General features: G+C 45.0%; 1 protein-coding gene across 3 annotated transcripts in view; it reads left to right on the forward strand.

Moving 5' to 3' along the window:
- The window catches only part of DNAJB6 (DnaJ heat shock protein family (Hsp40) member B6), a 64,136-nt gene extending 53,504 nt beyond the window's left edge, over positions 1-10,632 (forward strand). For 2 of the 3 annotated variants that reach the window (XM_063324421.1, XM_063324422.1), the window contains exon 9: positions 837-2,051. In XM_063324421.1, coding sequence (XP_063180491.1) covers positions 837-1,150 — 314 coding nt within the window. In that variant the 3' untranslated portion in view covers positions 1,151-2,051. Of the gene's footprint in view, positions 1-836; positions 2,052-9,004 lie in introns of those variants that run through there. The other variant, XM_063324423.1, reaches the window with a different exon arrangement.
- Positions 10,633-14,950: the final 4,318 nt, after the last annotated feature.

Raw genomic sequence — 14,950 nt, forward strand, 5'->3', positions numbered from 1 at the left:
CAGCAAAGGAAAGTTTCATGTGCAAAACAGCATGAGTATGACTGGAATACCTCATCTTTCATATTAATTTTTGCAAACATTGGGTTTTTATGTCCATTGTGTTCATTCGCGTTTGCTGCGCGTGCCTGCCTTGCCCCCTGGACTGTGCTTACCTCTGACATATTCAACTCCATTTCCCATCTTCATGTGATCCTTCACACTTCTCTACCATCCTCCCAGCTGTGGATGTCCAACAACCAGCCCCTCTGAACCCACGTTGGCTTTGTTTCTCTCCCACCATCCCTGTAGCCAGGTTGGGTATTTATCCCTCCTTTCCCTATAGCTTTTCCTTAGGCAGGGCCAACCCTTCCTAGACAGACAGCCCAGGCGAGGTGGGATGAGATGACAAGCTCTGCACAAGACAGAAATGTCGTCCAGAGCCATGTGCTCGGCTCGCTCACCCTGCCTTTTGGGAAAAAGGCCTGGGTCTTTTGGCCTGGTCTAGTGGGAGGTGTTGCTGCCCATGGCAGGGGGGTTGGAACTGGATGATCTTTAAGGTCCCTTCCAACGCGAACTATTCTGTGATTCTTTGATTCTGTGAATAAAAAAAAGCAGTGGCCCCGGAGTTGTCACATCCAGCTGATGTTTTTGGGTGGTTCCAGTCTGGTGAGAGGCCACTGATGGAGCTTTCTGCTCCGGACACTCCCCGATCTGCAGATAGACAGGAGTATCTGTGAACCAACCACTGCCAAGGCAGTAGTTTAGTGACACCCAATTTCCAGCCCAGTTTGAGTTTTTTTTTTTTTCAGGCTAAATTTAAGCATTTTGGGTGCAGCTCACTTTTCTTGCTTTTTCAGGTGAGGCAGATGAAGAAGCCTTTGCCGAGGAGTGCAGACGGAGAGGACAACATGCCCTGCCTTTCCAGCCGACCAACCCTCGCCTGCTGAAGCCTCACAAGCCTGCCAGTTCCCCCAAATACGGCTTTCATTACAATAGCGATGAGGTGGAAGAACAAGATAGAAGCCGGGTTACGAGCAGCTTGGAGACCCCTTTTTATTTATCAGGTGTGCACAAGCATGTTGATGAGAAATGCGCAGAAAAGGATCCATCAGCTAGCCAAAAGCCAAAACCAAAAAGCCAAGCAAGAGGTTGTTGCTGTGTGTTGACTTAATGTTAGCTCCCCGGCAGATAATAAACGGCAGCTTGTGTGCCTTCATCCTGCATTAGCTCTGCTCTTCAATTTAGTCTAGATTCGCAAATGCCCCGGGATAGTCGAGGATCCAGGGCAAATATTGTCGTGCTGCTGAAGTGCCTATGCTCTTTGTTCTTAAAAGTGAAGGCCTTTTAGAGATTAACTAATCATAATATTTTGCACATTCATTTACTTAAATAGTGCTTCGCTTCCTTGCCAAAGGAGAAGTTCAGCAACTTGATATTATTTCTGGAAGCTGCAATTTTAGGCACCTAAATCCTAATAGAGAGGGCTGAGACCGTTCAGGTGAACGCTGAAGTGTGGTGATTGTCCTGGTTATTTTTGGAAGTAATTAGTCCTTTGATATATTTCCTGTCTGTAATGTTTCAGCAGTATAGTCCAGAGGCTATATCTTGGACAACAAAGTCCTCATAACTACTTGATTTAATTTGAACCTGTGGTCAGAGATGATCCAGGGCTGCCAGGACAGGTTTTCCTGAAACATGAAGATGTCTTTCCACTTGGATGCCCAAACCAAGGGCCCTTCTCGGTGGTGCTGCATTAGGTGAAGTGCTGGGAACCATGAGCCTACGAGGCTCCTCAGGCTGAACACAGCGCATGAAAAACATGTACTGTACCCCAAAACACGTGCTCGCCCACTCCTGGTGCTGTACCAGCTTCTGCTGCGTTTATGAGCCTTTAAATCTAACGCTGTCTTCTGTACGGAAGACTAAAGATATCATGTGGGATGACAGCTTGAAAAAATAGACACAGTCAGAAAGATGTCTTCCTGATCAGTTGCTGGAAGTTTTGTCTCTTTAGGGATGGCCAAGTTGAATCTTTCTTTTTTTTTTTTTTTTTTAAAAAAAAAAAAAAACAACTTAAAATTTCTCTCTACAGAAGCCTGAATGTAACCTCTGGGCTGATGTCCTGCAATCTCCCACACAAGGGTTACAGGTTTTGTCTCCTGTGTCTATAGCCGGCAAAACAAAACCTTGGCTCTGCCTTTGGAGACTCTGCAATCATAACAACACTTGGTTTCCAAAGAGCATCCGAGTTTGACATGCACCTCGCAATTTTCGGAGCAATTCTTAAGATTGCTTAGGACTTTTTGCTGTGAATCTATTTATGCTCCAGGGCGCACAAGTTTGCAATTAAAATGAATTTCCAGAAGTATTTGTGCAATCAAAAAACCCTCTTTTCTGCCAGTAGATTGTGAATTGCCATAAAAGATTCAGGCTGAAAACTTGATTGCAGTAAGACTAAGATTTTACCGTTGCTTTAAATACTTTGCCTGCTGTTCCTCTGACGGACAGGGCTGCTGAAGGAGTGGTCGAGTCAGTCATAAAAACCTACGTGAGTGTCTTAATCCCTCCCTGGGAAGTTTGTGCACGAGCCCTGGCCAATAATGCCGTTCTCCTTCATGGGTGTTCACCTCTGCCGACTGCCTTGCCCGGCAAGCAGGCTTCACCGGCGCAGCTCTGTCATTACATAGACCACTTACTTGGCTCCCGCTTGGCTTCTCCTTGATCACTGCAACAGCTGCCGTGCTCACACGGGCCAGCGTTGGGAAAGAACAGCATCTTTTTCTGCCTTGGTCCAAAGCCCACTCGCTTCGGTGGAAAATAGTTAAGTTCAATGGCCTCAAACCTGGCACCGTTCCACCTCCAGTCAGGCGTGTGGCCTCTGGCAGCGAGACGGCGTGGCGGTTTGAGATGTTGTCCCAGTTAGAGCACCTCGAGCAACCCCTCCGTCGTTAATGATTCACCTGCAGTGAAATGTTTTTCTGTTCCCAGCTCTAAGGAGTGGGGATGTTGGAGTTTTAATTTGTTAAGTCCCTAGCGAATCTAAATGAAGGCAAAGGGTTTCGTCTCGACTCCGTGGTGGGGATGGCTCTGGAAGTGGCCGCCTCTCTCCAGCGCCCCAGGAGAAAGGCTGGCCAACTCGGTCAGATCAGCAAGCGATACCCAGAGGTGAGACGAGGCCTCTCCTCACTCAGGATTTCTAGTCTTTACAATGGTTTTTTTTATAATTAAAAAAAAAAAAGAGTTAAATTTGATTCTTCATCTAACATTGACACTCTGCATTTTAATAGAAATTTCTTTGGGTTTCATACTGTTCCTGGTTTCGTAACAGCCTTTAGAATAAAACTTGGGCTCTGAAGTCACCGCGTATCTCAAACAGCTCCACCCAAGTAATTGTTTAAATAAGAATTCAGCTATTACAAGTAATGCACTGCCTGATTGTATGATGTATGGCTGACTGGTGATACCCGAGCCGTACCGAAGCGGTGGTAATGCCGGCAGAGACCTGGGGGTTACAGCCACTAATGGTGGGGGCGGTGGTAACTACCCCTAAAAAACTGCTGCTCTGGATTTGAGAGTTTTGATCTTTATCTAGCAAGAACGGTTGAAATGTTTAATTGTTAAAATACTGAAAAATACACGATATGAAAGATCATTATTTGCAAGATAATATTGCAAGGTTTGCTCTTCCTTTTGAATGAAATAGCTTGCATTAACCTCAGACTTACAACATTAATAATTCATTTTCGCTCCATTTTCACCCGCTGGCATCCCTGAAAAGGAAACCACTTTAGAAGAACTAGCTTAACTAATCTTGATCCTTTCCTGGCATGGATTCCTCTGCTGGAAAGTTGAGCTATTTGTACTTTATTACATCTTTAATGCAGTCTCCGTTCTTTTTACTGGCATATGGTTTCCTGAATTACACATTACTAACTAGTAAAACTGATGTGCTTGGTTATCCAACTAAGTACCTTATAATTCTCTCACATACTTGTATTTGGGCATGTCATGGAAAGAGAAAGGAAAGCAAAGCCACTGTTTTCCATGTAAATCTTAATACGGGAGGCATGCTGGAGATGCGGAGACGGGAGGGAGTTCCCTCTCCCTTTGCTCCACATCCCCTGGCTGTAACCGTGTGCGAGCGGGACGGGCAACAGCCATACTCTTCTGCGGGCAGAGGGTGGGAAGGTTGGCTGGTGCATTTGGAGGCTGGCTGGTCATTCCCTGGCTTAGCCAGAGCTGCCTTCACGCATGTTTTGTTCTCTGCTAGTACAAGAGCATCCCGTAGAAGGTGGCTGGGTTGCACATGGAAGGGCTTCCAAGGCTGCATAGCCTTGCAAGCTTTTGCTTGCCATGTGGGAGTAAAACCTTGGACTCTATTCAGTAATAGTATTACCTTAATTAATAGCAGGCAAGCAGGTTTTATCTGGCTTGGTATGTTCTTGTAGCAATTCTAGGCAGAATTGGTAATGAAAATAGTACGGTGAACAAGCATGAAGGAAGGCCCCGGTAAGTCGCTACAGCTTTTCAGTCCCCTAAAACATCAAAGTTGGAATTGCATCACTGGGTTGGCCAGTGAAACTGGAGAACTCACCCCTTGGATTTAACAGTGCGGATAATTAAACAGTGGAGCGGCATACCGAGACGGGGTGGGATGTTTTGTCACCTCAGGTCTTTACGCAGAGCTGGGTTCTCTCTCTGCGATGCTCCGTGGCAGGAGCAGGAGCTGCGGATGCGGTGAGAGAATTAGTAGGTCAAACTGTGGTGTGTGTTGGGCAGTGGCTCGGGCTGACAGGAGGGAACGTGAAAGTGTAGTGCAAAGCTGTAGTTGTAAATTGAGTCACACCTATGAAATTACACTGAAGCCGTGATCTGGGGTGGATTTTTGTAATGGCATATGCAAGCGCGGTCAGTCTGAAATAACAGATGGTGGCTGCGACTCAGAAGTAAGCTAGCTACCTTTGAAATAGCAATTTATTGTTTTGACTAGAGAGAGATTTCTAAGAGCAGAAAATTAGAAAGCACACCACTGAATGCAACGTGCAGGCAACCGGCTGCCCTGTTAAAGCTCCGTGTGCATGTTGGAGCCATGATTGCTTTCACGGTTTTAAGGAGGGCAAAAGAATGGCCGCAATCTTAGCAAAAAGTTAGTCGATTGTGAAAACCAGTTTCTCTGGGACTTAAAAGCATGAATCCTGCCCACCCCCAACCTCCATGCTTCAGAGCCTGGAAGTGGAAGGAGGCTCCTCCAAAGCCTTCATCTTTGCAGGAGATCTTCTCTAAAAACGAGGCCATGGCCTTTATCACTGAGTGATGCAGGTCGAGAAGCAGCAATGCTGCATGGTAGTCGTCGGTCGTGACTGAACAGCTTATTTCCTTCTGCTGACTCCTACGCTCTCCTGTGCTGGCGGGAGGAAGGTGGAGCAGCCCCGTGGCTGCTCTCTGCATCCTGGTAGGGCAGGCAGATGTCAGGCAGGGCAGGCAGAAGTAGGATACCACGAATGGGTTGGGTAGGAGTGTTTTCCCCAGGACACTTGTCCCTTTGGATCAATCACTCCACGTGCACGCCTCCCTTGCAGTTGCCACCCAAGAATGTGATGAGTTTCATAGTCAGTGACTGAACAAACCTGTGACTTCGGCAGGTGCAGATGGCAGGAAAATAGGAAGCCAGAAGGAAAGTCAATCTGGGACACAGCAGAGAGGCTTCCCAATTGGTTTGGGTCCTTGCTAAGTTCTTGCTACTAAGCTTTGTCGGAAGTTGGTTTCAGCTTTTAGCAGTGTTATGAAAGCTGGAATAGCTTCTGTGCTCTTTGTCGTTCTTCTGGAAGTAGAAGAGAAGGGGTGAAATGGAAAGAGCGGGTCATCAGATGCTGTTTGTTTTAGACAAGAATTATCCAGGTTGTAAACCAGGTGTAATTCCAAATGGTGTGGATTCTTGCTCCATCCATCTCTGCTCCTGGCAGCTGACAAGAGCAAGGACGTACCAAGTTAGGGTGATACCTATCTGCATCTGCGTGAATCTGTTTTCCAAATGTCAAAGCTCGGGGAAGGTCTCAGCAACCTGTTCTCCCTCCGCCCTGTAATGCATTTCTGGAGTTTAGATGGCTAACGATTGCTTGTAAGGGTGGAAATTTGAGAAGCCCTTATCCAAGGCCAGAACTGTTTGGCTGAAGCCGGCTCAGCCAGGCAGTAACTACGGGAAGTTTCTATGGCCACGTTGTGATGCTGGCGACTCACCAGGACACAGGTTCACTGCAAATTAATCAGATATTAATGGGACTGCTGCTTTCTAATTCAGATTTTGTTCTCTTATGATGCTGGGGCTAGACTTGTAACCAAGGCAGCTAAATATGCTTTTAATTAGTGCTGGTTGAAGTATTCGAGTGAAATTAGCACCAAAGGGTTGCACCTTTAGTGTGCAATCTTTATTTTTACTAGGAGATGCTTCACTTGTTTGGATCAGGTTTTTGGCCGTTATCACCCAGCGTAGCATCACTGACGCCAGCAGACTGGCAAAGTTCAGCCCATCCTTTCTTCCTCCACGGGGGTAAAAAAGGAAACGGTCGAGAGTGAAATTATTTATCACAGCAGGCTCGAAATAGAAAAGACCTGGCAGTTTTCTCTTGAGGAATACGCTGTATTTGTGCGTTATCTCCTACTTTGGCCAATCTGTTTCTGTGTGTCAGTGATAACACTTGAAAGATTTCCACTTTTCACCGTTATCATTCCGGAGGCTGGTAGAAGGCTGTGTTGTCAAATGCCTAAATATCTTCATACCACATTATTTTAACATTTGAGTTGTTTCATTTATAAGACAATGAATTATGTGGCATTCATTTCAAGTCATAATTTATATTGACTCACAGTATTTTTAAGGAAGAGTTGCTAGAATTGCTTTCAAGAATGCAAACATCTGAAGAAAATGGACTTGCAAAAAAAAAAAAAAAAGAAGCGTTATGATATGAAATAGCAGTATCAAAAGCAATGGTGTCTGTATGTGGAAGCCAGTTAGAAATACTGACAGTGTTTTGAGAATGAAAAATGAGAAAATTATGAAGCTGATTGATAACCTGTTAGGGTTTAATGATCCTTTCCCAAATATCTGTGCTAATGTTTCATAGTTACTACATGAACTAGTTCTGATCAGCTGATATGATGCTGTTTTTCCCTCCAGTAAAGGAAAGAATCTTTTGAATAACACCCTTCGGATGACTGATTCTCAAGAGTCAGCTCGTCTGTTCCGCCTCCGTTGGCCTCTGTGGGAAAGCAAAGAGATGCTTGAGCCCTTCTGGGATGTGTCCCTTGCAGCAGTCAGTGAATTGCCAAGGGATTCTATTTTTGACAATGTATAGGTGACCGAGGGGCTGACATTGAAGTCAACTTCACGGATGGAGTTCTTATTTAGGAGACGTTCATGCAGGGTCCCTGGGGACAGGATTGTAGCTCAGGAGGGTGGCAGGGTACGGGGAAAACACAGCGTCATCTGCAATTCTGCAAAGCACTGCCAGTTTTGCTCTTCCTTAAACAATAAAACTGGTTTCCACTCTAACTTTGCGCAGGCTAATCGCTCGTGGCACAATTTCTAAATAAATATCCTGCTTCTTGACTCAGATGATTGCAAAAGATGAAGTCATGCTGTTGATACAGCGTAGGAGCTAGAGTGATAACCTGGGAACAGCTTCCCTTTGCTACGAGGGAGCATATTTCCTCTAATGCACAAGCTTTTGATAACGTCTCAGGTGATTTTAGCCCAAAGACTATCTCGTGGCTCTCCCCAAGTCTTAAACTTAAACTGAAGAACTGCAGTTCTGCCGCGGGCACAACTCTAATTGCCCTTGGGAGGAGCTCTGGTTAGGAACAAACTTTAGCCACAGCGTGGCTTCATGTTCCCCTGACCTCCCACCGCTTCCTTTTCCCATCTTAATTGTGCTCTTGGTGCTACATTGATGGAGAACCGGGCGCAATGGTGACACGGCTTCCTCAGGGTCACATCTGCCTCCCTGCAGACGGAATGGGGGAAAGAAAGAGATTTCCGACAGGCAGAGCTGTGCCCTTCCCGGGCCGTTCCTCTGACTCCCAGCCCTGCCTCTGAGCTGGCTCCCAGGGGCTCCCCTGCTCGGCCCCGTTCACTGGACTCTGCTAATTCCCAGCGGCAGAGCACCGCTGAGCTAAAAGATCCCTCCAAGTATCTCAAAGCATCACAGAATAATGGTTATTTAAGGAAAATGTGTGCTACCTTCAAGTTTAGATTTAAGTGTGCTTGGGTAGGTGTGGTGTTGGTTCTGCACAGGTCACTGTCCATGCAGGTCTGCTGGCAAGCTGCATTTTACTGCAAGTTTGGAGGAAAGAACGAGATGCAGAGCAAGAACTGGTACTCACACATCTTTGGCGGGGAGTGGGGAAACATTGGGATGATGATCACATGGCTGGAAGCTTGTGCCTACTGAACCTGTAGCAAATAAGTGTTGCTTGAACTTAATACTTCTGTGCATTGTAGGAGTTGCGGCAGAATTATAAGCTATGGTGCACAGTTAAGCATGAGCAGGCTGATGACCTGCATATAAAATGCATATTGGTAAACACTGAGCACCTCCTTATTTACTCAGGATTCTCAGCACTCCCTCGTCTTAAAATGGAAATGCAAATATCGTGGCAACTCTGACTACTGTGAGCAGGAAGCGCCAGTACTTAAATAGCTCCTGCTGTATAAGTCTTACTTATTGCTTCCGTTTTGAAAATTATTCTGGTTTTGCATGTGCTCTAATTTTGAAGCTTTTCCTGAATGGCTTTGAAGTCTTTTGAAAGTTCTCTGGATCTTTTCAAACTTCAAAGATCGATAGTGTTTTCTTTCTATCCTATGTAAGGGATATAGTAGAACTGATCATTTAAAAAAAAAAAACAACCGCATTAGAAAGCCAGACCTTTTCTTTAAGATTCCTTAAACCATTCAGAGAACATGTGCTTTTGCTAGAGGGAAAAGTCCATGAATGCTGTGAATAGTGTTTTACAAGCCATGTTTCCTCAGGACACAAAGAAGGCAGCAAGAGGAGGAAGCAGAAGCAGAGAGAGGAACAGAAGAAGAAGAAGTCAACCAAAGGGAGTTACTAAAATGGACTTCTCTGCTATGCCAATACCTTTATAATAATGACAACTTAATGTTACATTTGAGCACACCTCTTTTGTGTATATTTTTTGATTGTTCACACTGCTAGCAAGGAAGTGACTCATGTTTAAAACTGTACTAAAATTGCACTATGTTATTCTTTTTAGTTTCACGGAGCGGCTCTCTTGCCGGTTCACGTTAGGGAATTCGAACGAGGCTGATCTTGGTTAGAAGTGTGTTATGTTCGAAGAAGTTGGAAGGCGTTACAGAATTTCTTACCTCTTCCTTCCCTGGGACTAAACCGACTCTAGTCTAGTGTTTGTTTATTTGTTTTGTAGGATGTAAAGGGTTGTGCAAATGCCTGGTTATTTGGTCGCTCCAGCATCACCATCAGGCCTGTTGAAAGAAGAGTCCTATTCACTCGTGTCATTGGGAATGGGATTGAGACATGAGCTCTTGTAGGGTAATTTATGCAAGCTTAATAAGTGACTTCTATGGTTATTTTTTTTTTCCCCAAGCTGGGCAGCAAAGGTTTGTCCCTGCTTTTAAAATCTTCCTTCATTTTAAATTGTATCATGAAGTTATATCCTCTGATTTTTAAGAAACTTAGTGTAATGATGGTCTCCTGTAAGCACTCCTACTGATTTCCTTAAGCATAGTTGACTCCCGATGAATCATTTAGTGAAATCATTCCTTATTTTAAAAGTTTATTTTCAGAACCTAGAGACAAATGATCTAAGCGCTACTTTAAAACTGCTCTTTGTTTCTGCTGAGTAGGTTTTAGATAACAAACATTTTTTCAGCATCCGTATAAGATTTTATCAAGTTGTTCCTGCAAAGAACTTACACCTTTATGTATGAGAGCATTTTGCATTGGGTTTATTGCAGGACTAATTTTTTTTTAGCTCAAAAAGTTGTCTTCAATTTAAAAGAAATACGTATTTTCTGGCAAGACGACTTCCTTGCTTCCCATACTTGTCTCATGTGCATGACACGTTGCTTCTCTTAACTTTTTAGTTTGTACAGAGCCCTTCTGTTGCCTTAAGCATTCACCTGCATGTTTCTTGTCAGTACGTTGCCTCCTCTTTTTAACCTCCAGGTAGGGAGTTATCAGCTTATGGTTGTGTTTTGTTTCTTTTGTCTTCTTCTTGCCAATACGTTGTTGATGTAACAGACTTAAACCTGGCAATATTGAAAGTCCACAGTTCCTGGAGAAACTCACTCATCCTAACGTTTAAAAGATGTAGGAATGCACATAATGGTGTAAGGAAGAAGCTAAACAGAAAAGTCAAGTCTGCATTCTAGCGTGGATTGATATAACAAATTCTGGTGTCTTCGGTATCTGAGCAGTTTAGCTTCGAATGCTTACATTACTCAATGTAACCCTACGCAAACATATAACCGTACATGAACTCTGTTAGGGTATTTAAATTATGGTTTATGTGAAATAAGACTGAGTACCGGTTTTCTGTCACTTAAGTACCACTTTTATTTTTTGTTTGTTTTGTGCAGTGTTACTAATATTTAAAAATAAAGAAAATTCTCCTTTATACTTTGTCCTCTTGCGCTGTACTGTCGGCATCAGTTGTTCATGTTTAGTTTCAATTAAAGCTTAGGCTGTAAGCACCAGGGGGAGAGTCTGCATTCACAAAACGCCCACAAGCATACCGAGTTATTCCTTTTGCTAAATCCGTGAGCAAGTTGATACAGTCCCTGTGTCAAATGGCTGAAAATGAGGGTTCGTTCTGGCTGGGAACACCACTGTAGGGAGGGTATACCTCAAACGGGGCCTGCACATTCGCTGTGCAAGGAACAGTCACGCTGAGTAATACCCAACGTTCGGAATTGCACCCCATTTAGTATGCTTTCCGTACTCTGGGAGAAGTCTCCCCCAGTTCATATGCCAGTTTTAAGCTATTAGTGTTCTTTATTTGTTGGGAAAATGGTGCACGGTCTGGAAAAGCCGGGGAGGTGGAGGGAGGGAGAGGTGCCACCAGCGTAGGGCTGTCCCTGTGCTGTGAGCAGCCCCACGTCACCAGGCAGAGTGGCCCTGGATCAAGAATGTGCCCTGGTGCCCTGAAGACTTAGAGGAGACCGGGATTTGGTACGTAAATACCTTCTTGACTCTGATCCCTGTGTTAGGCTTGTAGGAGGAGGATAGAGCATTAATTAGTTAGGAGACTGAAGGCAGGTGCTAAATTAGTCGGGAAGCCTGTCTTACCAAGAGCACCCTTATGGCACTGGAAAGGTGCTGGAAGCTTGCTGCCGGGCTCCCGCACCCTGTGCTTCCTGCAGGGAGAAGCTCCTGGGAAACACAGAGTCCCCGGAGGAGGGAACCATGGGCATAATCTTTCCTATAACTACCTAGAATCTGCCCAAGCTCGCCCAGAAATTAAGAAATGTGGGCCCGTGGCCATTGAGCCTAATTCCTTCCTTCAGCCCGGTAATTTCTGGATTTTAACTGAAAGGTGACTGCTTAACTAAGCACCGTGAAGCCTGGTGCTGTGCTGACGTGGCTTTGGTGTTTACAGGACAGCCTGGACGTGGTGCCACGTACGTATGAGCAGGCACATATGTGAGGTCTTCGTATCCCAGCGCATCCATCTGCCAAAGGTGAAGGCTGCATGATTATATGGTTACTTAAAGTATGCGTCGGGGCAGGAAAAATGCAGGTGGGTGTGAGACACCACAACTGATAACGGATGATGCTGGCCCAAGAGTGGCTGTGAATAAACGTGTTGTGAAAGTTGGAGAAAGATTCCTGACCATCCTGCAACACTTCTGTGGAAGAGCTGAGGACAGAAACAGAGCTACTTTAAATACACACCTGACGTGATTTACAAAACATGTTGCAAAATGATTCTTTACAGAGCAGATACCTGGGCTCAGAGACCCAAAGTGCTTTCAAGTCCTTTTAGTGTCCCGTAAGGAAATTAAATTATTAGGGTAGAGAACACTCAGTGAATTAAGTAACAGCATAATTAAAATGATACACTGAAAACAAAGCAGTTTTATCATAAGATAGTGGGACACAATCGCAAACACGGAAAATATGGACAGATAAGGGTTCCTGCTCCTCACTTGGAAGCTGCCACTATAAAAATAGTTCAAATTCAGTTGTTTTTCCACACCTTTTAGAGATGTGCACAGTCTGCTCTTTGAACTAAGGTTTGGCAAGACTTTGAGCTTAAATAAATGATCTCAGAGAGTGTAGGTGTCAAAATGATAAAAATGTATTTTTCAAGTTTTTGCCCGGCTTTCAGACCTGTAAATCCTACTTCTACAGGTAACAAAAAACTCATTTTTTACGTGTCAGCTCAGCTGCCTTTACAGACAATTGTTTTTTTTCACATGTTTCTGAAACATCTCATGACCCTTTTTGTACGTATGTATTTGTTGAAATAACACACCAAAGAGAGGCTTCTGCTGAAAAGAAGAGAGTCAGATACCTGGAAAATGTATAATAACCATTAGGGAAGCACTAAACTGCCTGTTTTCCCAACCACTTCTGAAAGGTATGACTCGTATCCGCGTGTTCTTCAGGCATGTTCCTAGACATGTGCCACCAAACCAGTGCCCATCAAGGGGTGGGATTAGCTGGTTGCTCCATTGACTGTCACTGTTTTATTCTGCCTATACAGAAATGTATTCATTCCGGCTTTTTTTCCCTTTGTTTTGTGTGCCAGTTGCAACAGGACTGGACATTCCTGGGATGCACAGGTTAGCCCTTCCGACATTTCAGATCTTGGTTATCTTCCTTCATGTGAAGTCCTGCTCCTTTATGCCCAGACTTAGCTCACGTTTTAGTGCTCTCTCCCGTCACCTTCCCTGGGGAGCACCTCTCTCCCCTGTAACTCACCGGTTGATGGGGGCAGGGTGGTACAATTGCCCATGATTAGGTATATTCTCCTCTTCCTGATGAGCAAGTTGGAATCTGGTCTTAAGAGACTTTTTATCGCTGTTCGCAAAACTTTGCTCGTTGCTGCCTGTAGCACTGAAAACTCCAGGTAAGGCAAGGCAATTTTCCTCTCTGCTGATGAGAATTAAAACAGGCCACTTAAAGCCACAGACGGATGCTCCATTTTAATAAACGTTCATATTTGAAACTATGCTCGATTCAGCTGCCCTGTGTCAGCACACTTGGACTTCTCACAAGTTTTCCTAGCCAAAAAGGACTAGGTGGGGTGTTGGGAAGTATCAGGTTTGTTCAGTACCTTGTCGGTGCCCTCTTAGCCATCAGCTGTTAACCAAAGTGGCTGAGCTGACCCAAGATGACATTTCCAGGCGTGGGGTAGGTTACGTTGCTGCTTGACTTACGTTGCTTGGATTTCAGGAGAATGCCTCCACATCTGCCTAGAAGTGATGGCGGATTTTCTAGGATGCCTCCAAGGAGGGAAGAGGACCCCACTGCCCTGGCTGGATGTTTAATGGCATCTCTTCAATGCCTGTTTCTGTTGGCGTGCACATACACCTTTCTACTTAAGCAGCGTACATAATTTTTTCCATCCCTTGTTTGGGAGATGCTCATCCTTTGGTCAATGCAGAGCGGCGGCTTGCTTGTTCTTTAGGCTGCCTGTAGTTGCAATTTAATGAAGTCTTACGATATGGCAGCTGTTATTTTTACATTATCTCAATAGTAGATAGTTACAGTTGGGAAAATGTCTTTAATTTGAAAAACAAAAGTTGCTTCCAGGTTTTTAAGAAGAAAGCTAGCGGTACAAAATGGTGGATCACTCCAAAGCCAGTAGGCAAACACAAATCTTAAACGATTTAGGTTAAAACTTATGAAATACATGTTTCTTCCTGATTTTTGGAGTCCCAATTTGTGACATCTTTGGATGCTTTCACATGTTAAGCTGAGCAGGGCTGGTGGCATATTGCTACGTGAGACCAAGAGGTGGGTTGGAGCTCCTTTAATAGACTGCCGGCGCGGAGCTGAGGAAGGGAAGGAGCTCTGAGGAGACATTAAGGAACACTAAGCTGACAATTCCCACGGCACCTGGCAGGGATGCTCGCCAAAGGTGCATGACTTGATCCCGGCAGCAGATGCAAGCCACGACCTGCCATGCTGGTAGTGTTGTGACAACATGGGCTTTACTGCTTCAGGATTCCAGGCGAGGAGGTAACCGGCACTAGAGCCTTCCCAGTGCCGTGAGTCACGCTTTATACCCATAAAAGTGATTTGTCAGCTACCTGGCCCACTGTCCTCTCCTCGATAGTGACTAATGGTGGATGCCTAGGGGAGAGCACAGGAACAGGCTAAGCGTGTAATTATACCGCACCAGACTGTTTTCCCAGCTGTGGCACTCTGGTTCAGAGGCTCCTGCATCCAGAAATGGTTTTTCTGTTGCCCAGTGTTTTTTTCCATTGACTCGTTCACTTGTCTCTTAACCCCAAAAACCGCTCAGTACCCAGTGTCCTGTGACCCTCCCCCAACTGCTGGGTCAAGAGATACCCCCTGTGTTTTAAACCTCTCTCTTGTCAGCTTCTTTAGGTTTTCTCCCCTCCTCCCTCCCAACATTGGAAGAGATGCTGAACACCATGTCCTCATTCACCTTTTCCATGCCACTCATGGTTTTACACATTTCGCTCATGCCAGCCTTTGGTTAACTCTTTTATGGCTCAGGAGGTCCAGCGTATCAAACCATTACTCACAGAAAAGCCGGTTCCCACCTCTGATCACTTTGATCAGTTATGTTGGGAACGCTTGTTAAGCAGCTGTTGCTCAGCTCCATAAATTGTGATGACTGCCCAGATGAGCATGACTAGCGTTTTAGCAACTTGCTAATACCCGGTTATCAGTCTGACAGAAAGAGAAAAAGGCCACGCAAAGCCCGGGACGCAGGAAGAGCAGACCAACTCTTTGAG

Source organism: Chroicocephalus ridibundus, chromosome 2, assembly GCF_963924245.1.
Source record: "Chroicocephalus ridibundus chromosome 2, bChrRid1.1, whole genome shotgun sequence".
Taxonomy (NCBI): Eukaryota; Metazoa; Chordata; class Aves; order Charadriiformes; family Laridae; genus Chroicocephalus; species Chroicocephalus ridibundus.